General features: G+C 36.4%; 1 protein-coding gene across 6 annotated transcripts in view; it reads right to left on the bottom strand.

The window, feature by feature from the left end:
* LOC149922838 (band 4.1-like protein 4) overlaps nt 1-22809 on the bottom strand; it is a 53062-nt gene that overhangs the window by 5711 nt on the left and 24542 nt on the right. For 4 of the 6 annotated variants that reach the window (XR_016477167.1, XR_016477168.1, XM_090162707.1 and 1 more), the window contains exons 4-19: nt 21068-21146; nt 10009-10106; nt 9372-9492; nt 5632-5719; nt 5457-5545; nt 5079-5142; nt 4155-4246; nt 3769-3840; nt 3572-3696; nt 3150-3234; nt 2988-3089; nt 2790-2924; nt 1988-2092; nt 1731-1916; nt 647-781; nt 478-546 (exon numbers count right to left, since the gene is read on the bottom strand). Coding sequence is in view for 4 of the 6 variants with exons in the window: in XM_090162707.1 (XP_090018833.1) it covers nt 478-546; nt 647-781; nt 1731-1916; nt 1988-2092; nt 2790-2924; nt 2988-3089; nt 3150-3234; nt 3572-3696; nt 3769-3840; nt 4155-4246; nt 5079-5142; nt 5457-5545; nt 5632-5719; nt 9372-9492; nt 10009-10106; nt 21068-21146 (1645 nt within the window). In the remaining 2 variants the exon portion in view is untranslated. The remainder of the gene's footprint in view (nt 1-477; nt 547-646; nt 782-1730; nt 1917-1987; nt 2093-2789; nt 2925-2987; nt 3090-3149; nt 3235-3571; nt 3697-3768; nt 3841-4154; nt 4247-5078; nt 5143-5456; nt 5546-5631; nt 5720-9371; nt 9493-10008; nt 10107-21067; nt 21147-22809) is intronic. The other 2 variants (XM_090162709.1, XM_090162708.1) reach the window with 2 other exon arrangements.

Raw genomic sequence — 22809 nt, 5'->3', positions numbered from 1 at the left:
ATTATTTCTAGCAATTTTTTTGAAGATGTTTTATTGAAACGTCTATTGTAGTATAGGAAGATGAATTGTCTCTCTAAAAGAGATATATGAAATAGTTCTTTTCGTTGTGGCGAGCAAGGACCATTGAGTTGGGAATATTAATCTAGAGGTCCAATCAAAACGTCGGATTTCAGTATTTCGCGAAACAAGTTTTAAAAAAATAAGAATACTGCCGTCTGCTCCCAAATGACGAAAAAACTTTATCGTTCTACCCGTGGCGCCGTCTATCTCTCAATGGTTCGTTCAAATAAGACGCGTTTTCCGGCAACAATTATTTTTTTCTTTAAAAATAATGGATGGCGCCACGGGTCATATGATAACGTTTTCTCGTCATTTTAGAGACGGCACATTCGTAATTTTCAAAAACTTGTTTCGCGGGGAGCAGATTGGATTGGATCTCTAGATTAATATTACCAACTCAATGGCAAGGACACCTACTCGACTTTGGTGTATTTAATGTCTTTCAGTTCTTCCTCCGTCAAACCAGATGGGTCCACCAAGTTGTAGCTGCGACGTAAAAATCATAAAATTCGATTTAATGTCCCATTCCGTAACAAGTAGTACGCGAGACGGGCGTGTCCAAACGAAACGGAGAAAACCCTCTTACTCGATGTGTTGTTTGAGTTCCGTGGGCAGGGACTTTCTCGTATCTGGCGACTTGGACCTGGAGCGGTGCCTTCTGTGCTTCTTCTTTCGTTGATAGTTCATCTCCGATTCAGTCTCCATTCCAGAGTTTTGATAGCTGATTAAATAGAGTCGCGATTGTGAATCTAATATGGCTTTGATTTCATTATTATCAGAATTTATAATTTGGCATAAGTATGTCGGTTCCCTATCTTCCACGTTTTATATGAAAGACATTTGTAGATTAGCCACACACATTTTTGGTGGACTTTACACTAACGTCGTAAGGAATTAAGTCAAATGCGTGCTTTTTGTCACGTCGTCACAGTGAGCCCATGCAAGTTACCGAGGCGTAGGATTCCTTACGAAAATAGTGGATCAACTTAAATCCAATATTGAGCATCTGGATTCAATTTTGATGGAAAATTTAAAGCCAATTACAATGTATGAATTTAAGCTCTATTCCAATTTGATTAAATTATTTGATCCAAATAGAATTGGATTCAAACTGGATGGGTCTAGTTGGATCCAAATTCGGACATTAGCTCTAGTAATTTTCGTAAGAGGATTCGTTGATTTTTTTTTATAGAGCTAATACCCAAGGCACCACCTTCGACCACATAAGCAATGTTGCTTGTGCGTGATCAAGTAATAGGTGGCCGGGTTACAATGCGTAGGAGGGTGGTGGCAAGCCCTTCATGCCACGCGAGCCAACAGCTCCCTACATTAACTATTACCGTTAACCTCAGCAAGTTTTTATGGGAAGGGGAAACCGAAGATCTCGGTGGAAAACCCCTTTAACCAGTGGGGAGAAAACTTACAAACTCAACGCGGAAGGAGTGGTTCCGGATTTTCACCCAGTGCCACAAGTTGGGATCGAACCCGGCTCCTCTTGCTGCGAGGCTAAAGTGCTAACCACTCTAAGTAACGTTTATATCTCGCGAGAGGAGCTTATCGCTTTGGGTATTAAGTCAAGTCTACGTCACTCCATACTTAGTTATCATTAATTATTTTAACTAATCGACACGCGTATGGGAATAATGATAAATTTACGTATCGAGGCATACCCGCTTCTTCGGTGAGAGAGGTCACGAACTACAGCGTTTTGCGGTCTCAGATTGGCCTTTTCTTGTTGCAGCTTCTGCACCTCCCTCCATTGCGCTTCGGAGTCAACCAGTTCCACGTTGCTTCCGGATCTATGATGTCGACTGTGCCGTTTCTTGTGTTGATTTTCGGTCTCACTTCCGCTTTCACTGTTTCAAATTGGACATATTTATATAAATACTGGTTGTTAAAGGAAGTTCGGTTGCAAGCGTCATCTTACCCTCCTTTCCTCCTGCTACGACGCGAAGATTTGGACACTTTGGAGCCCTTCGAAGACTTGGAAACTTCGCTCTCGTTATCGGAACCTCGACGGCTTCGGTGATGCCTAAACAACAATTATCGATCAATAATGAATCTTGAGGTAACTCACGAGGAGACTACCCGAGGTGATAATCACCGATTTTATTGAAACTAGGTGGGTATGTAGACCTTATGGTAACATGAAATTTCACCAAGGGAAAAATTGCAATGGGCATTAGTTTTGCCCTGGCAACCGAAAATGTTTTTGACAACGCAGTAGGTATATTTTCCCATTGAAAATGACATGGGAATCTGAGCACTTCTTAAAAATAATAATAATAATTCTAGTTAAAATTATTAATTTTGATCAAATTCAAACCACTAAATTATATTTTATTAATTTTGATAAAATTCATTTATTACCGTCGATTTGGCGATTAGTTGTTAAATACACCTTTTTATTTTTATATTTCGCTTTTCTCCATTTTTACCGATTCTGATCAAATTTGATCAAATTGACCAAAATTCACCAAAATATCATAAAATAAATTTCATTTGTCAATTTTGATCTATTTTTTTGGTTTTGAAAATTTTCATTGTCAATGGGAAAATATACGTACTGTGTTGTCAAAAACATTTTCGGTTGCCATGGCGAAACTAATGCCCATAGCAACTTTTCCCTTGGTGAAATTTCATGTTATCATAAGGTCTACATACCCACCTAGTTTCAACCAAATCGGTGATTATCACCTCGGGTAGTCTCCTCGTCAGTGGTGTCTTACCTCCTTCTTCGAGAATCGTAACTGCTGTCGCTATCCATGGATAGCGTTCTCTTGTGCAACGGGAACCGCATATTTTGCGAGGCGGAGCTTCGAACTGATCTTGGAGACGGGTTGGTTGAATTGGAATATAGTCCTCTACATTTACGAAAAAGAGTCATTAAGTACTTGATGAACTCCGAATCAAATAAAGCTAATTACCTGGCGTTTTGGTGCTCTTCCCACGGGGCGGATCTAGTACTTCTTGGAGAGGAAGATTGCGGTAAAGCTGACGGCAGCGAAGACGCTCTTTGCATTGATGATCTGAAATATACGATTGAAGATGAGGGGACGCGTTTGAGAATTGAGGAACCCGCGACTTACAAGAAGACTGGCTGCGGAACTGAAACGTTCACTTTGGTTTCGACATAACCATTATCTTTCAGGGCTTCTTCTTTGTTCGTTATTGCTAGGGAAATGATTTATCTTATTAGAAGACACCTTGGTGTTTAATTTTATATTAATGTCTAGCATAAGTGTGTCAGTTAACTATCTTCCACCGGTTCTTAGCCCACTCTTTGTACTTTTCATGAGTGACTTTTTGCTTACAAATGCTTAAAGAGCACCTTTTTTTTTCATCTTTTCACTTTTTATAGAGTCGATTTGCCTTACGTTGCTTTTCCCCCCTTAGAGGCTGTTATCAATTTGGTTACGACCTCAAATTTTAAGACACTCGGCCCTTAGGCATCCTCAGTAATTATTACAAGTAACTGGCACATTTATGGAACATAATAATAGACTCTTACAGGCGTCTGCTCCGTCCGGTTGACCCAAGCGTCTTTGATATCGGCGACTGGGGACGCGAACAACCGTCGGTTGATCTCTGGAACTCGAAAACAACTCTGATTGTACTTGCTTCTGAGTTCTGCCGCTTCGTTTGAGGTGAAAGTCGTTAGTAAGGGCGTTCTGCCTTTGGGAAGTAGGCCTAGTCTCGCGGTTTTACCTGTACCGAAATCGGGACCCTAAACTGAAGACTTTTCCAGAGTGTCCAGGCACTTCTCGAACTTGGGTTAATCTGCAAAAGCGTCAGATTATAATACGGTCGCTTTCTAAATAGACCAATTCACATTTGACAATGGAAAAGATCCTTTCACAGGGACAACACCATTAGCGGTAGATTTTTAAATTACCGAAGTCTTACCAGATGGCGCCAACATTAATTTTTTTCCGTTTTCTTTTCATGCGGAATTTTTTCCAAAGTTGAATTTTTTTTCTACGAAAAATTTGAATTGGCGCCATCTACTTTGAAAATTTAAGAGTTTCGCTTTAAATGTTGTTTCCCTTTAAGGAATATGTGAATCGAACTATTACTCTGCGGTTTATTCGTACCTAAAGAACGCGTGGTGTTCCACGCAGCACTTCCACAAATGTTTGCATGCTAATTTAGTCGGTAATTCGAACCCGTAGGTGTGTTCTTCGTTCTGTAACATGAGTATGTTTAATCGTATCAGAAGTATATAAGATATCTCTTACGAGATAACTATTCCTTTCTCAATCAATCCTACTACGGTTATACGCTTGAAACATGTACCTTCGAAAGCTCCCACTAACGTTTCAAAATGAGTTTCGGAAGAAAACAGAACCAACCAATACCAGTGACGTATGGGGGGTATTTAGATATGTAAGTTTCCAGAGATATGTAAATGTTCAAGGGTAGGGTATTTGGACACGGAATATCAAATACCGACTTACTGTAGTGAATACATCAGGAAAATTAGTGCTCGGAATTGTTTATTCATTATCCACAAATTTTCCGATTTATTTAAAAAACGTTGGTAAAAAGAGTATCATTTTAACTTATTTAATTATGTTTTTTACGCAACCAAGCATTTATTTTAATAAAAGTGGTATTTATTTAAATAATTGTTTGTTTTATTTAAATAATAGGCTTATTCACTTTCGATTATTTAAACATTTTACAATTTTTATTCAACTATTGGTTATTTAAATAAATATTATTTAAATATCGCCGAGCTTATTTTATTCATGGATAAAAATTAATCGACTGCCGAGCACTAAGGAAAATGTGGTTTATAAATAAGTAAATAGCTCTACGGAATGTAATTTGTACATTTTTCATCACGTGATAAATGTTCACTCGTGATGCTTTGTACGCGTCCGCGATTTGTTAAAAATTCAGGACTACGAAAGTACGCGTTTCATTTTAACGGCTTAGATGGATAAGTTGTGAATTTCTGATGTTATTCCTAAACCCGGTAAACCGGTCAAGTTGGAAACAATAGAAAATCTTACGGATTTATCCCTGACTCTCAACATGAAGTATTTTCCTTTGAAATACACTTTCGTGATTCTTGGCCTGTCAAAGGGAAAATACAAATTTAAAACTCAAAGGTTTTTGAGGTTGAATAGTTGATTTTATAAAATAAAAAGTGGTCTTGCCGAACTTGTTAAAATGTTGCTCTTACGTCACAAGACACAGCTTTATTAGTATATTCTTCGCACGAGTGATTTGCACGCGCGCTAGAAAAATCTATTCTCCTCGTGACTGTAGCGCGCGCTCGTAGGCTTGTGAAAGTAAGAGACTGTGACGTAAGAGCAACATTTCAACAAGAAGGCCACGTTAGTTTATAAAAAGAACTATTGGAAATGAAAGTGAATGTTTTAGCGTACCAGAAATAATTTCCCACTTTCGTTTTGTTTCGTAAGACGAGAACCCCGCTCGGAGTGAGCCCCAAATAGTATTCGATACTATCTTTGCCCTAATGAATCAAAAAGACAGATTTCACAACTGCCGCGTTCATAATTACCGCCGTAATTATCGCTGTACAAGGAAGGTTTTATTTACCAGAACAGGGTGCAGGTCGACGCCGTACATATCCAGCCACTTGACCCTTTCCAGAAAGTTCATTTCCGCCGCCGATGGTACGACCCCGCTGTTACAAACATACATCAACACATGTACTTCACGTCAAAAAACAATTTCCCCTAACTTTGATAAATAGGTGGGTTTACTGATGTATAACTGGGTAGTAAGACACAGGGGCAGGGCGATGTTAGGATTTTGTTTTTAAAGGGAATATAACCTCAAGTCGTTTTTTATGTTTTTTATGCTTTTTTATGTAAGCATTTTTGGCGGGAAGTTTGGTGTTCGACACCTAAAACCTGAGGTTATATTCCCTTTAATTTCAGAAGTTCTTGAGGTGGCGTCACTAGTACGTTTTCGCTACAATTTAGGAGCTATTGGCGACATCTCTCGATTGAAAGAAGCTAAACAAATCCGAGTTTTTTGCTTACCCCTGTAAAGCAAACTCGGCGTCGAACAAACTGTAAACCGACCTATCGTGCTCTAACAAAACCTTATCTTTTAGTTTATCCCTTAAAGGGAATATAACCTTTGGTAGTGTTACACACCAACACTTCCAATATTGCCCGCTTTAGATATTTCTGGCGCTAGTTAGCGAAATCTTGCTCAGAGTTGATTTTCCCAATAAAGGAACTATAACCTAAAACTCGTTGTTTACGGAAGACCCCAAAAATAGTTAGGGATTACCTCCACAATTAACTACTCATTAAGAAACTCCGAAAATGACAACATCCATAAGCTGGAGCAGCCTATAGTCTGCTAAAATATGAAATATGAAATTAAGTGATCCACCATAAATGTGGAACATTATACTTTTAAGGTTTGTTTTCATTTTTGAAAAAGCCAAAAACGCAGTAACAGGTCACGGCGAGCGTCGAAGCAAGAATCGTCGTTAAGCCTAATGCTTGGTTTCCACTAGCACCCGTAACGGCACGTTTCTCAATTTTGGCACGTAAAACGGTAAAATATAATATTACGCGCCCTGGTGAATGCTTATTTAGTAACGGCGCGTTATTCAACTTTGAGACGTATAAAATTGTTTACGAGTGAAAAAATATACAGGGTCTTTTTTTTTGCTCGGAAAAGTGTTTTTTTTCAAAAACTATTTATAGTACCGATTTCAAATTTGGAAGGTCAATTCTCTATACCGGGGGACATCAGTTTGAGAAATTTGAGCGTTTTCGGTAATGTTTTTCACCAATTTTGAAAAATTATTTTTCGACCACTAGGTGCGAGATAAAAATTTTCTATTATAAAGTTGTAGGCCGTCATCGAAAACCCTTAAAAATTGTTCACTCGACGAAAAACAACTTATTTATCAGTGAAAATCCGAGCTTGAAAAATTTACAAGTTGGTGAAGCCAAATTACGATTGTTTGAAACGATAATTGAAAAGGGAACAAGTCTAATACAAACGTAGTAGAGTTTTCACACTTAAAAAATGTACACGTTTGGTTTTTAAATGCAGATATTTTATTCACATAAATTTTTACAAAACATTTTCAATAATATCACCATTGGCTGCAACACAGGTTTGTGCGCGGACAATTAAGTTCTCAAACGCTTTCTCTACCATTTCTGGTGTGACGTCTCGGCAAGCACTGATTATTCGTCTAATGAGTTCCTCCCTAGTTTCAATGGGCGTGGCGTATACCTTTGCTTTAACGAATCCCCAGAGAAAATAATCCAGCGGTGTTAGGTCAGGTGACCTTGCTGGCCAATGCACTGAACCATTTCTCCCTATCCACCTTTCAGGAAACTCGTTGTTGAGGTGCTCAGTTACTTGCCGGGAAAAATGCGGAGGGGCGCCATCTTGCTGAAACCACAACTGACGTCTTTCAGCCAATGGAAGGTCGTCGATTGCGTCACTCAGTTCGTTCTGTAGAAAATGTAAATACCTTTGGCCGTTGAGGTTCGTCGGCAGGAAAAAGGGACCAATCAAACGGTTTCCAACAAGTCCAACCCAAACATTGACCCGTTCAAATTGAACCTGGTGATGATATTCAAAACCCCAATGTGGGTTGATGTCAGACCAAAGATGGCTGTTTTGATGATTAAAGGGCCCATATCTAGAAAATGACGCTTCGTCGGAGAACAAAACATGGCGCAAAAATTGTCTATCTTCTTGGACAGCATTTAGTAACCAGTTGCTAAATTCATAACGTATTTGATGGTCTCCGTCAATTAGTCCTTGGTGGAGCGTAGCTCTGTATGGGTGATAGCGATTCTTACGAAGAATTTTCCACACACGATTTGCAGAACAACCCAACTGTGACGAGGATATGCCACAAAGTACGCGAGTACATTGTTCTCGAAGTCTAAATCCGGTTGACCCAATCCGCGAAACCTAGGTTGCAAGTTACCAAATTGATTGAAATCGTGAATTGCTCGTCTTACTGTATTTACAGATGGTGCTCCATTTGGATGTCTTTCTGCGAAGATTTCAGACCTATAGCCTCGTGTTTTTTAATTCCGGTCGTTTTTTTAACCAAAGTTTCAACTGGATTAGGTAATTCGGTTTCAATTATCGTTTCAAACAATCGTAATTTGGCTTCACCAACTTGTAAATTTTTCAAGCTCGGATTTTCACTGATAAATAAGTTGTTTTTCGTCGAGTGAACAATTTTTAAGGGTTTTCGATGACGGCCTACAACTTTATAATAGAAAATTTTTATCTCGCACCTAGTGGTCGAAAAATAATTTTTCAAAATTGGTGAAAAACATTACCGAAAACGCTCAAATTTCTCAAACTGATGTCCCCCGGTATAGAGAATTGACCTTCCAAATTTGAAATCGGTACTATAAATAGTTTTTGAAAAAAAACACTTTTCCGAGCAAAAAAAAAAGACCCTGTATATTATTGCTCGCGTTAGTGGAAACTAAACTTAACCATGTTTTTTTTGCGTCGACGTGAATTTTGAAAAGCAACTCTTATTTTTAAAATCGCTCGAAACCCAAGCACGGGCAATATAAAGGGTAACAACTTGTACATCCAGGATCCGCGTATTAATACATATTAGGTTTTATTAAAGCGCCTATAGGCTTCGTGCGTAGTTTAAATTTATTTTGGTCATAAATAGTATTGTAAGTCAGAACATTTTCCGGAAAATGACCGAGGCTTTTTTCCCGAAACGTTTCCGTTTTTTTTTCCGAAAAAAATAAAAAAAAGTTTACTTCCAAGATTAGTCGAATATATTGTTTGTAAATTTAAATAAAGCGGCATTTACGCCTAATTATGTCAAATCTAAAAGTAAAACTAAACTTCTAGACTAGTTTAAACTGATTAACAATGTAACACTATTAATGTTTTGTAATATGTTTACTGATATTAGACATTTTATATCGATGAAAAGTTAAAAACATTAAAACCCTTAAAAAGTAATTTATGTTTCAATTTTTTATTTTTCCGATTTGCGGAAAATTTTCTGAAAATGTTTCCGCCTTTTATTTTTCCGGAAAATTAACAACACTAGTTATAAGTATCGCCACCTACCGACCGAGTTTTAAATTGAATATATGAAAGCCGTCTGCTCATTCAAAATTATCTCTGCGCAACAGCTGAAAGTTCAACTGAAAAACTATGAAACTCAAAGGTCGTCTTCTATTTCTTCACAAATTTAGTTGACGGATATTAAGGCAGATGGCGCTATATTTCCTAAGCTCGAAGCCTATTGTAATTAAGAAATATCCCGTTATCGAAACAATATAGAAAAACATGCGTACACCAAATCTTTGTGTAGTTGGATCACTTTGGCTTCCAATTCCGGGGTTTGGCTGGGTGAAAATCTGAATTCGGAAACGTAGTCGGTTTGGTGTCTGCGTGAGTCGAAATCTCCCAGCTCCGCTAATTTTTCGTCATAGAAAGAGAAGATTAATGAAACGGAAATAAAGTATAAAAATAAAACCAACATGAACCACCCTCGTATACGTTTCGTGTATATTTTTAAACGATATTTAAAAGCCTAGCTAAAGCCCTGTCTACCCCGAGTTATTAATTATCCTTTGTACTCGAGAGAAACACGACGGTAACGAGGGCGTATTGCCACGATACTAAATACTTTATTTCCATATAGTGCGGAGTATGAAAATATCCGTATAACCTTTTTTATTATTTTGGGCCGAAATTCGCCAAGAATATTAGATAGAGGAGGGAAAGTTTAAAAAATGGGGAACTTAATCTTTGAAAGGCCCTAATTCGTGATCGACCTCTGGTCGTTTATACGCGGAGAAAATTACTCTTTCGTGTAGCGGATTTTTTGGGGATTATTCATTTTATTATTGTTATTATCATCCTCGAATATATTCTCTGGCGTATGTCTTAAGACTTAATAGGCTTACTACGACGGTGCTCCCTTCTTACATTGAACGGCGTACGCGAATAGTTGAGCTGCCAAGTCGAACGATACTGGAAGGCGTCCCTGAAGGATGTCTTGCTTCACTTGCAAGAAAAACTGGTATCTGCGGCCGAAAAAGACCGTGAGAAAATATTAAATTTCAGTTATGGACGATCAATTCTGCATTTTCACTTCATGATTATTTAGGCGTAAGTATAAAAACTTGAATCTACGATCCAAGTATGTATCGTATAGATCGTCCCAATTTCAACGGTGGACGTGCCGAGCCGATGCAAAAAGATACTACACTTTCATCTTAGTTAAAAGACCTTTAAGGATATTACACTTTGATCTAAAGTCAGACGAAGCTGAACGATACTACATTTTGATCTAAAGTCAGACGAAGCTTAACGATACTACATTTTGATCTTAGTCAAATGAAGCTTGAAGATATTACACTTTGATCTTAGTCAAACAGAGCTTAAAGATACTACACTTTGATCTTAGTCAAACAGAGATTAAAGATACTACACTTTTAACTTTGACAAAAGAAGCTTAATTATACTACACTTTGATCTTAGCTCTAACGAAGCTTACAGATACTACACTTTGATCTTAGTCAAATGAAGCTTAAAGATATTACACTTTGATCTTAGCTCTAACGAAGCGTAATTATACTACACTTTGATCTTAGTCTAACGAAGCTTAAAGATACTCCACTTATTATTAAATTGCCGAATTAAATTTTTCTTTAGGGAGTCATCTATAGTTGATTTTATAAAATAAAAAGTGGTCTTGCCCAACTTGTTAAAATGTTGCTCTTACGTCACAAGACCCAGCTTTATTAGTGTATTCCTCGCACGAGCGATTTGCACGCGCTCTAGAAAAAGCTATATTCCTCGCGACTGTAGCGCGCGCTCGTAGGCTTGTCAAAGTAAGAGACTGTGACGTAAGAGCAACATTTCAACAAGAAGGCCACGTTAGTTTATAAAAAGAACTATTAGGTAACAAAAGCAATGTTTTGAATTTCAAAAATTATATTTCAGAAATACGCTTCAATAAAATTTGTATATGAATTGATGTATCACTAGAGCTCGGCGGAACAAATAAATTAACCGCCAAATTTTCGATTAATCATAAAAAATTCGGTCAACTGTTTATTCATGGATATTATTCGCGGTTATAAAACGATTTAATATGCAAAAATAAGTTTTTTATTTTCGGTTATGGATAAAAACAAATAAAACTGATATTTCTGATCTAAACCCCGAGCTCTATGTATCACTAAAATTTCAAGTTTTTTGGATAAATCTAGCTTTAGTTATCGCGTCAGGATAAAACAAAAAAAAAAATCGAATCTACTGAGTTTACTGATAGGTAGTGTTGTAAGTCATAAATTTTTTCCTAAATAAATAAAAAAAGTTTTAATTCCATGATTAGTCTAATATTGTTTAAATTTAAATTAAGCGGCATTTTCACCTAATTTTTTCGAATCTAAAAGAAAAACTAAACTAGCTTTAAATTTATTAACAATGTAACACTATTAATGTTTTTTAGTATGTTTACTGTTATTAGACATTTTATATCGATAAATTTTTTTAAAAATTTAAATCCCTTAAAAAGTAATTTGTGTTTCAATTTTTTATTTCTCCGATTTACGGAAAATTTTCTGGAAATTTTTCCGCATTTTATTTTTCCGGAAAATTAACAACACTACTGTAGGAAGACGAATACTGTCACTACGATTAGTTATTTACTTTTGGTAATACTACCTAGATTGTGTCTAAAGTGATAATTCCGGGTAGGTTAAACCAACCTCTAACATGACAAATTTCATAATCATATACGCATTATTATTCCCGTCATGCATCGTATTTCAATTTGTAAAGATTTTACGAACATAACATTTGCTAATTCAGGTTCTATAGCGACTCGCTGTAGGGCATTTGCATGTAGGAAAATTCTATAAAAGACTTCAAATATGGCATACCGGTTCACTTAGAATATTTATCGCGCTCGTGCTATTTTGTATATCTAAGAAATAAATCCACATTGACGGATCAAACGAAAACCGACCGTGTAGAATACTTCACAATGTACGTCGTCTATTACGCGAAAACTCTGCCGTGATTTGCACAAAGGCATTAACGACCATTTTTGACATTTTAATGTTTTAGTTTTATCTGGGTAAGTTGGTGGTGCTGATTCTGAATCTGAAATTAGTTTGTTTCTAGCCCTCTTAGTTTTTAAGATATACGCTTGTCACAAAAGCATTATTTCGGTACTTTCACGGAACTACTTCGCAAATAGGCATTAAGCGCCATCCTTTACTTAGCACAAAAGCATTTTATGGGTTTATCCAATCAGCATTAAATGCTTTTGCGCGAATAATTTAAGTAATATGAGATTACCTTTAAATAATTTGCGCAAAAGCATTATTGCCTTTGTGAACATTTAAAACTCAAAAAATACCATGCACATCGGAATTTAACTTAAAAAGCGGGATAAAGGAACCGCTAGTTTCAATCAGGAACTATAATTTAAAAAGAGCAGAAAAAATACTACTAGATAGGATATTTTCCAGAAAATTCTGAGGGAAAGTTTTTCATTGATAAAACAAAGCAACAAAACTGAGTTTTTCTTAAAATGACGTTTTGGTTGTTAATGCCTTTGTGCAAATCACGGCAGAACAAACAACGAAATACTTTAAAAGAGCCATGATTTATCGTTATCGCGGGTCTCCGAGCTGTTTATCGAAAGAAAACCCATACGTCCATTCTTCGAACTTTGAATTAAGAAAACGTGTTAAAATTTACATTATCCAACCGTACCGAAGAGTTCGAAGTTCTTTCTGTAAACCTGATAAACTAAACAAATGCTAAGCGCTTCGAATAGGACTAAAATACCACGAGTAAATATATAATATTTAGCTATTCTTAAAGAAGAAAACTTCTAATCAAGTCAGCCTCTTAATTTTAAAGGGAGTATAAATGAGGACGTTCGGTGTTTGCCGCTAACAAGGAGACATCCCGAAGTATCATGAATTCGGGATGTAGGGAATTTATTTAATGGGCAACCGTTTTGCCATGGCAACGAAAAATGTTTTTGACAACACAAAATATTAAATTTTCCCATTGAAAATAACATGGGATTTTGACCTCAAATTGATCAAAAGTTGATCAATTTTGATGTTTTTTATTAATTTTTATCAATTTTTTAAATTTTCGGCATTTTCGAAATTTTTAAATTTTTTAAACTTTTTCACAGGAGGGGTCCTAGGAATCGGTCAGAATCCCATGTTATTTTCAATGGGAAAATTTTAGGGGTGTGCAAAATATTTGGTCAGACCAAATAATTCGATCGAATACCAAATCGAATATTCGATTCGTCGAATCGAATAGCGCTTGGAAAAGTTCGCGAATAACCGAATTTTTTGATCAAATAGTCGAATATTCGAAAAGATAGGGAAAAAGTATTTGGTATTTTCAAATAGTTTGCAAACTGGTCGAATAGCCGCGGGTCTTTTTCTAATTTGTTGAAGTTCAAGGCCATCCCAGGAGAGCGTAGTGAAATTTCCGAACTAGTCCTTATTTCTGGCACCTCTCTTTAGGCCGCAGCGCCAAGGACCATATAAAGAGTCCGTTATCCATACCGTTTGTATTAAAACTTCTTAGCGAAAGGCAGAAGCTGTGTATTCTAGCGCCTATTGGCTAGATTACTCGCGTGTTCTCTTTTGTTATGGAATTTTCTAGAATAGCAAAGTAAAACTACATAAAAAATTGAGTCTAAAACGTAAACGAAGTCCAAAACAAAACTAAAAACCGGGAGGAAAGTTGAAGTAAGTAACTTTATGGATTTTTCTGTTTAGAATTTTTGAGTTAACTAAATTAATAATTATTGATTTCAAATTAAATAAATGCAATTTTTTAATTTGTAACAAAAGATCTGCTCCCTCGCGTTTTACATATATTTAAAAACTTGAAATTTTAATTAAGTGTTTGCAAACTATGAAGTATGTAGCATGTCCTTTGATTTTAATTGTAGTTAGTAGTTACTAAAGGTTAAAAGTCGCTTTTTTTAGCCTAGTTAATTATTATTATTATTTTGCCATGGTACCCAATTAAAATATGTATGATAATTGATAAGTTGATATGCCGTATATTTTTGTAGGTTACGATAGACTCATTTTGATCAAATCGAAAAAATTGTTCGAAGGAAGGTTGAAAATAAAGACATTTTGTACAACAATTAGAATTAATTTGAATGGTAAGTTAGAGTTTACCACAGTGACGTAATATTAAATTCTGGGCCCACCTGCAGCCTGAGACACCCAGGGAACTTTGTTCTGGCTATACTAATATTTTACTATTTTCAAGTAAAACGAACAATGATTTCAATTACTTTTTTTTGACAAATATGCAAACTATTTGGCTATTTGAAAACCAAATACGTCAAATAATTTGATATTCGAAATTTCATTTGGTATTTGATCAGTTAACTGGTCTAAATTTTTGCCCTAAAAATATTCGACCAAATTATTTGACGTTATAAATATTCGATTTGGTATTTGCCGTGCTTTGAAAACAATATTTGGTATTCGATTCGATCCCCAAAAAATGGTATTTGCACACCTCTAGAAAATTTTCATTTGTTGTTGTCAAAAATATTTTTCGTTGCCATCGCAAAACGGTTGCCCATTGAATAAATTCCCTAAAGTTAGGATTTTTCAAGTTACACGAAGGTCTACCAATCCCCCGAGTTTGAACAAAATCGGTGGGTTACACTTCGGGATGTCTCCTTGTAAGTGCGTTACTGATCGATTTATAGGGTGAAGCGATTAAACGAGTCCTACCGCTTTATACAAAATAACCAGGCTAGCGCCTTTCCCGCGAGCCTAAGATTCTGTTAAATAACTAACCGTGGTAAAATACCACAGTCACGTGTTAAATAATAATAATAACAATAATTATCAGATAAGCTAATACCCAAGGAACCACACAGGCCTAAGGAGTGTGGTGGAAAGCCCTCCAAGCCACACGAACCAACAGCTCCGTACAATTACTTTTACCGTTAACCTCAGCAAGTTTTTATTTAAAGGAGAAACTGAAGAGCTCTGGCAGCAAACCCCTCTAGCCAGTAGGGAGAGAACTTACAAACCAACCCAGGAGTGGTTCCGAGTTTTAGACAAGGAACAGAAGCTGGAGTCGAAACCAGCTCCTCTTGCTACGAGGTGAGAGTGCTAACCACTTCGCCACTACACTAAAAGATAGTCGCAGTCGAAAAACATAAAAAATTACCCAGTAGCCTCGCTAACAAACCCGGTTGTCCATTAGGAATTTGGTAAAAGACTTATAGATGGCGCTACAAATTCATATTCGGTGTCCCATGATAAAGGTTTGACTCAACTAAAAAATTTTACACCTAAAGATCGCGAACTTGGTCTTGAGATTTTAGCAGGATAAGCATCCTTTAGTTAATTAATCCATGCCAAAGTTTACATTTTTCCGAATGTAAAATAGGGATTTCAAATAAAGTGACTGCCCCCTAGAAGCAACAAATATAAGGAGAACGCAGCTAGCCTTTAAACACGCTAACGCAATGTTGCGTACAAATTTCATTGGAACAGCCTTTGCGCTGAACGTTTTACGGGCGGGGTGGGGGAAACAATTTCCGAATTTTCCCCTTCCGACGGCAGCAGGCGCTAAAGCGTCTAACCAATGAAAACTGTACGCAAGAAAATGCACGACTTTCGTACGGGTTACTTTCTCCTTGTGTGGGGTGCTGTGTTTGTTGCTCTACAATTACTACCGCCAATTTTCAAAAGAATCTGTACTCCGTTAAAGTTAACGGCTTAAAACGTGGAGGAACTATTTAGGAACTTTTCAAACATAGTGTGGGTGTGTGTTTCTTTTCATGACGAGCGTACCGCCACCTGGAGGCTGGTCCTGGCTGGAGACGCTCACCTAGTTCTGGCGCATATGCCTGGTAGCCGAGTATACATTATGGCGTGACTAAATTATAAAGGCCATTTTCTTTCTTCTCGACTTGGCAAGAAAATGAAAAAGGAGTCTTTATGTTCTCTCCGCCGCAATCTTGACATGACCCTGCGCCAGTGGCGGCCTCTCTAATCTTTTCTCTCTCGCTAAAATTTAGTTGACACTCAAATGGGGTTTTCGCACGAACTTCGCGATTTCTTTCGTAACCCGGAGGGAATCGGATTTGCCCGAATTTGGGTCACTTATCCCAAGTTATTTCTTGATGATTTTCGTATAGATTGTATGTCTATTGTTTTTAATGGGTGTCACGCGGAGAGTTAAACATAAATGGATAATATAGTCACGGAAATTTTACGTGTATTAGGATTTTCAAAAAAGGGTTGTGACGCAAAATTGTCATATTGTTTCGACGGGGCTATCCTTGTAGAGTTTGTTGGGGCATTTGGGTCTATAAGGATGACTAATTCGAACCAAAAATGTATTCCTTAAACGTCGCTCCTGCAATCCAACCCATGGCCGGCCAGTAGGCTCCTCCCGTCAAGTGTCAATCAAACTATCCCTGTTGCTTATTGGTTCCCTAAATCCGACGTCTTCCTACGCGATTAAAAGCACCGGCCGGTGACGTTTTATCTTCAAGACTTCAACCCTATCGTGCCAGGGGGGAAAACTAGACCATGATACCCGAAATACATTATCTTTTGATCCCCAAATGAAGTTTTTTCTAGCCGCCGGTATTTTTGAGGAGGCGGAGGGAGCATGACTTCAGGTAGGCCTACGTGTTTTGGCTTCCGATTAAAGTTGAAATTTTGCTTTTTTCTTCAACAAATTATTGAAAATTAAGGGAAAAAAACTGTGGCGGCGGTCGTGACAAAGAGTTCCGTCTAGAAAGCGAGAGAGAAAAGGGGTCTTGGAACCCACCCACCAGATTCGATCGAGCCACCAATCGATTAGAAATGACAGCCCTCAATCTGATTCCAGTCTCCGCAATATTAATGAGAATTAAACTACCACCCCCCGCCTTAGCCCCTGCAAAATACACTTATTTTTTAATACAAAGTGACCTCTTGACCCCCGAACTCATTGATCATCTTAACCTCTCGAACACTTTCCAAGCACGCTCTTCCAATTTTCGATAAATTTAACGTTAGCGAATATTGTGATCATTATATTAGTCTCCAAATATTTAGGGTTTACCCAGAAGCTTGTAGGGCCCTCTGAAGGCAAATGGCGACCCCTTATTTCTGTTGCTTATTGTTGGCTTAATAGTTAAATGATTATTATTAATATTCTTGAATAATCTCGAATATTTAATAAAAATTATTTTCTACTTTTCAATAATATGAACCATTTCTTAATCTGCACTCTTATACGATAATCTGCACTCTTATACGATAATCAGCACTCTTATACGATAATCAGCACTCTTATACGATAATCAGCACTCTTTTACGATAATCTGAACTCTTTTACGATAATCTGGACTCTTATACGATAATCTGGACTCTTATACGATAATCTGGACTCTTATACGATAATCTGGACTCTTATACGATAATCTGGACTCTTATACGATAATCTGAACTCTTATGCGATAATCTGGACTCTTATACGATAATCTGAACTCTTATGCGATAATCTGGACTCTTATGCGATAATCTGGACTCTTATGCGATAATCTGGACTCTGATAATATGAAATATTATTGAATAATCTACACTATTCACTATTCTAAGATAATCAAGGTTAAATCTAAGGTTAGTTGTAAAAACCAAGCCGCTTTTGAGAGATCGAATATCGAAACCATTCGTTATTTTTTCCATTTTGCTCGCGGACCCCGCGAAAAGGCTCTTTGTTTTAAATATTTTCTCACGACCAGCCTCGTTATTGTCGGCGAAAACATGATTAAATCTCGACACGCAAACACTTCGCCCTTGTCTCGGGGTTTCGCAAGCCCTCTAACGGACAACGGTAACTCTCTGTTTCGTAGCCAGTCGTACCTCCCATTTAATGTTATTACCAAATCTTCGTGGAAGGGGGCGCCCTTAACCCACCCATAGTTAACTATTTCGCCACCAGAGGTCGTCTGTTAAGCGGATGTCTCCTTTTTTTTCTTGTTTGTCCCGGGACAATCGAAAAGGGAAAAGTGAAAGAAAGAAGGAGGTGGGGGGTTATTAAAAGTTTCCACAAGAATATATTCGGGTTAACGGAGAATGTGTGTCCTCAACTATAGCCTCTGTTTCCATGATCCCCCAAAGATACAGTCCGCCTACATTGAGGAGATCCAGCGCTCGTATCGGAGTGTCTTCCCCCCTTCACCGACAGACAGGGGGGGGGGGGGGAGATTATACTGGGAAAGGCTCAGGGGCGTGGTTTTTCTACCGTGAATCACGAGGCGAAAAGGGTACTGCTTAGATATTCTTTGTTAATTTGAAAAAATTCTTGGTTTCGCTTGACTTGGATTATAAAATGGAACGAAAAATAAAATGCAGAAAGCGAAGAAAATGGAGAAAGAAACGTTAGTGGGTCGGTCTTTTCATTTCTTGGGAACCGAAGCGACCCCTGACGCCGGCCTTCGGATGTTTCTTAACCAAAAACTGGGTTTACGCGCGTTACAAGAAAAACCTCGTGTATCATTTCGCTTGAAACGGTAATTGTTTCTTCGCGATATTAAAATTCGTGATTTGTTCGCGTATCACTCTTTTAAAGAAACAGACAGTGTTTTTAGTTTTTTTCCCAGTGGAGATTTCGTGTTCTCGAAATTAAGCTTGATGCTTGTTAAATCACCGACGTTTTGCGCAATACTACTGGTTCAGTCAGTTTATTAAAACGTGGTAAACCAGCACCCTGACCCCCTACTGCAAGGTCAGGGTGGTCAGGTCCACCAGACTCTCCCTAAAAAACCCTCATTTTTAAACACAGAGAGCCCATTGTTCTTCTGCGTAAATACGCAAATTTTATTATACGCTCGTTAAAAAGAGTTTCTCCGTAAGTTCTTGGGGCAGCGTTGCCAGACATCTGATAATTATAGTAATCGACAAATTTTTGGGCCGTATGATAATTTCAACGGCCTACCATAGAGTTCACTATTTTCAATTTACCTGAAAATCGTTCAAAATGTACACTTTTAAAGTTAATATTTTAAATTTTCCGAGATTATTTTTCTTGTTTTAAGAATTATTACTATTTTGATTTTTCATAAATAAAACCAAGTTTTACGCCAATATCATTATTCTAATAAATTCCAATTTATCGCCAATTTTAAGACATACGATAATAGTTTTACGAAATCGATAATTTTCTGACCTTCGTACTATAATTTCCACGTCAATTCCATTAATATTTTAACATTTTCCACGGTCTAAACACATCTTATTTTATATCATTTACTATTTGCATTTCACGTTACTTCAGAAGTATATAAGATATTTCGTAGAGATAAGTATCCAGCTCTTTATACTACTAGCGTTATTTGCCTGAATATTTCAAAAATATTTTGGAATAATAAGTTTTGGAAGAAACATATTGAGTACGTCATTGTAATTAGTGACTTTATTTTATAATTCTATAATTTAATTAGAGAAAAAATATTTGTAAATAAAAAAATATCCCAATGCCTAAGAATGAGTTCATAAGCTCTTTAGTGGGAGAGAAAACGGATCCACAGCTGAAGCGGGGAGGCAACATTTCAACAAGATGGCCAAGATTATTTTATAAAAAGAACTATTTGTACACTTTGCATCGTCAGGTGGAGTGATACAGATACCGGGATGCCATGTTTCATTTTTAACGGTCTGAATGGATACTTCTATGTTATTATATATATTATGTACTTCTGGTTTCTTATAATTTTGACTAAACGATTTGTTTTTTCCAAAACCAGAAACGAAAAAATTCCAAGAGAGAGAGAGAGAGGGCTATTTATTTATATTTTTTGTCAGTTAAATTTAAAGGGGGCTGACTGCGTTTCTCGGTTCGCAGAAGTCCTTGAAATCTTTCCTTTGAACGGGCCAGAACCACTCGATTTTCAGATGTGAATCCAATGTTAAGACTCTCTTTACGCGTAGTTTCCCGTACACAATACTCTCGAAAGCGTTCTTTTTTGCTTCGTTTTTGAAAATGATAATCGTGTTATTTTGCATATTAGTTCGGTTGGCTGGCTTTACTTGTCGTAAATCGCTTTGTTAATTTTCGGTTCAGTGTAATTAGCTCCCACAGTTTTATTTCAAATGCGTGTTATTTTTCCGAGTCGGATTTTCGTTGATTGACGCGAGTGGGTAGTTAAAGTATTAAGGGTTCGAAAGAGGGGGGCTAAAATAAATCATGAGATCAATGGGAAACCCACGTGAAAATCCTTTTATCGAAAAAGACCTTCAAAATGCCATTTATCGTGACCAAACGTTTCATTTTCTATTTTTTGAAATCAAATTCGATGAAGAGATTTTTTACTTTTTTTTTAAAGTCTTAAAAGAAGTTTGAGATTAATTTAAAATTAATGCTCGCGATTAAATCTTTAATATACTTCGGAATATCACGAAATAGATTAAGGTTAAATTTAATGACTTTGATAGGTTATATCCAGTCAAAATGGGTTTCCAATGCGAAAGAGTAAAATGCTAATTTTTATTCCGGTTTAAAATACATTTAAATTTAACTTAATTAAAGCTTGGAAATTTAAATTCAAATTTTAATTATAAAAATTAATGTCTCTTTCATAACTTCTTACATTACGTAGCGGGAGGAAATGCGTAGAGATTTCTTATCATTGACACTATACAATATTTAGGAAATTATTTAATTTGCCAATTAAAGAGAAAATGTTCTAATTAAATCATATAATAAACCAGTTTAAGATCGTGTTGGTTAAGGTTACGCGAGGTCTTAATTATAATTTAATTCGGTTTTTGCGAGAAAATGTCATTACCATTTACGTTTCTTAATCGATCTTTTAATTTTAATTATTCTTAATATAATGTCACATTTGTTTGGGACATTCCAAAACCGGTTTCTTGGAAAAGGGAAAATTGGTTCTTTGTCCTGTGTAGGTAAACACGGATACCGGTATAAATGGTAATTAAATTTGTCTAATTACCTGGTAATTTCTTCGAGTAGTTTGCATGGATCCGAGGCATAGAACTTGACACCAAAATACAGGGAGAAGACTGACGTATCTGTTTTTAATGAAACAACTTTGTTAGTTTAGAGACTCGATCGTTTGTACAAATATTTAATGAGTTGTATTTTGCATTCAAGGTAATTTATCTTTGATAACTCGTTAATATTAAAATTTTAATTAATTGGTATAATTATTATATATTTCCCTCATCATTTTCAAAACGAAATACTAAAACATAAAGGTATGAAAATAATATAATTTTAGAACATTTCTATATTTGACTAAATTTTATTTGATGTATTACAGATTTTTGTCAATAAATTACACCAGAAGTATATAATATATATCTTAGGAGAGAAGTGTGCATCTCCCTTTCCTGTTAATGATACTTATTTAAAACATGTACATTCAAAAGCCCGAATAAAGATATGTTTCTCAAGAAAAAATACTTCGGGGGGCGAAATAAATTAACTAAAACTATAACACATCTAAGTATTGTTTGTAAATACGAAATATCTTTAAGCATTTATTTTTTTAATTTTACATCGATAATCGGTGTAATACTGAAAACAATGGTCATGGTAAACTTCCAAAAGCGTGCGAATGGTACGCGTTTCATTTTTAAATCCTAAATTGATACTTCTATCGTAAAAACTGTACTATATACTTCCGATGATACTGTGGAAAAAAGGCCTTGAGCAACTGTTAACCCATTCCTCGAAAAGCTCGGTTCGAAATTGAAGAGTGAAAACGGTCTTTGAACCATCAGAAACGTACCGGGCAGAAATTGAAATGACTCCCGACTATTTGATTGTAATATAATTAGGAGCAGCACCGAAGAAAAAGTTCCAAAACTTTCGAAAGCGCTATTTTGATTAATTACACTTATTATAACAAAGCGCCCTATACTATTATTACAATACCAGTATTTCCGAAATGACTTTCTCATATCTGCACCGCGGGGCTCACATTTCACCGATCATCCTAAATTATCTCTTAACTCTCCCACATTCCTAATATGATTTTAATATCAGCCATTTTATCTTAATGCCCTCCATCGCGCCAGGAACAGAAACACGTCGAAGAATTCCCTGGAAAGTGGTTCGCCTGAAATGACTTCGTGATATTTTGGTTGTGGCGTTTTTTAACCACGTTCATGGATCATAAAACGCGGTGATTTGCATTGCGGTTTGTTTAAAGGCTGGACCCGAATCTAGATTGCTCTTTCTTCTTTTAGAGCAGCGCCGTTTGTAGCGCCACAGTGTTCGATATTGGAAGGTTTTCCACCCAAATATTAAACACGAGTGCCATGGTAATGTAATTTACAGAAAATTGCAGAACCCAAAAATAATATTTATGAACGAACTGAAGAAAACGTATTAGTTTTATATGTTTTTTACAACAAATTAGTGTTGTTAATTTTCCGGAAAAATAAAATGCGGAAAAATTACCGGAAAAATAAAATGCAGAAAAAATTTCCGGAAATCGGAAAAATAAAAAATTGAAACATAAATTACTTTTTAAGGGTTTTTAATGTTTTTAACTTTTTATCGATATAAAATGTCTAATATCAGTAAACATACATAGTGTTACATTGTTAATCAGTTTAAACTATAGTCTAGAAGTTTAGTTTTACTTTTATATTTGACAAAATTAGGCGAAAATGCCGCTTTATTTAAATTTGCAAACAATATATTAGACTAATCATGGAATGAAAA

The sequence above is a fragment of the Leiobunum rupestre genome, chromosome 11 (genome assembly GCF_980474605.1).
Source record: "Leiobunum rupestre chromosome 11, qqLeiRupe1.1.hap1, whole genome shotgun sequence".
NCBI lineage: Eukaryota > Metazoa > Arthropoda > Arachnida > Opiliones > Sclerosomatidae > Leiobunum > Leiobunum rupestre.
This window is presented reverse-complemented; position numbering and strand designations above follow the sequence as displayed.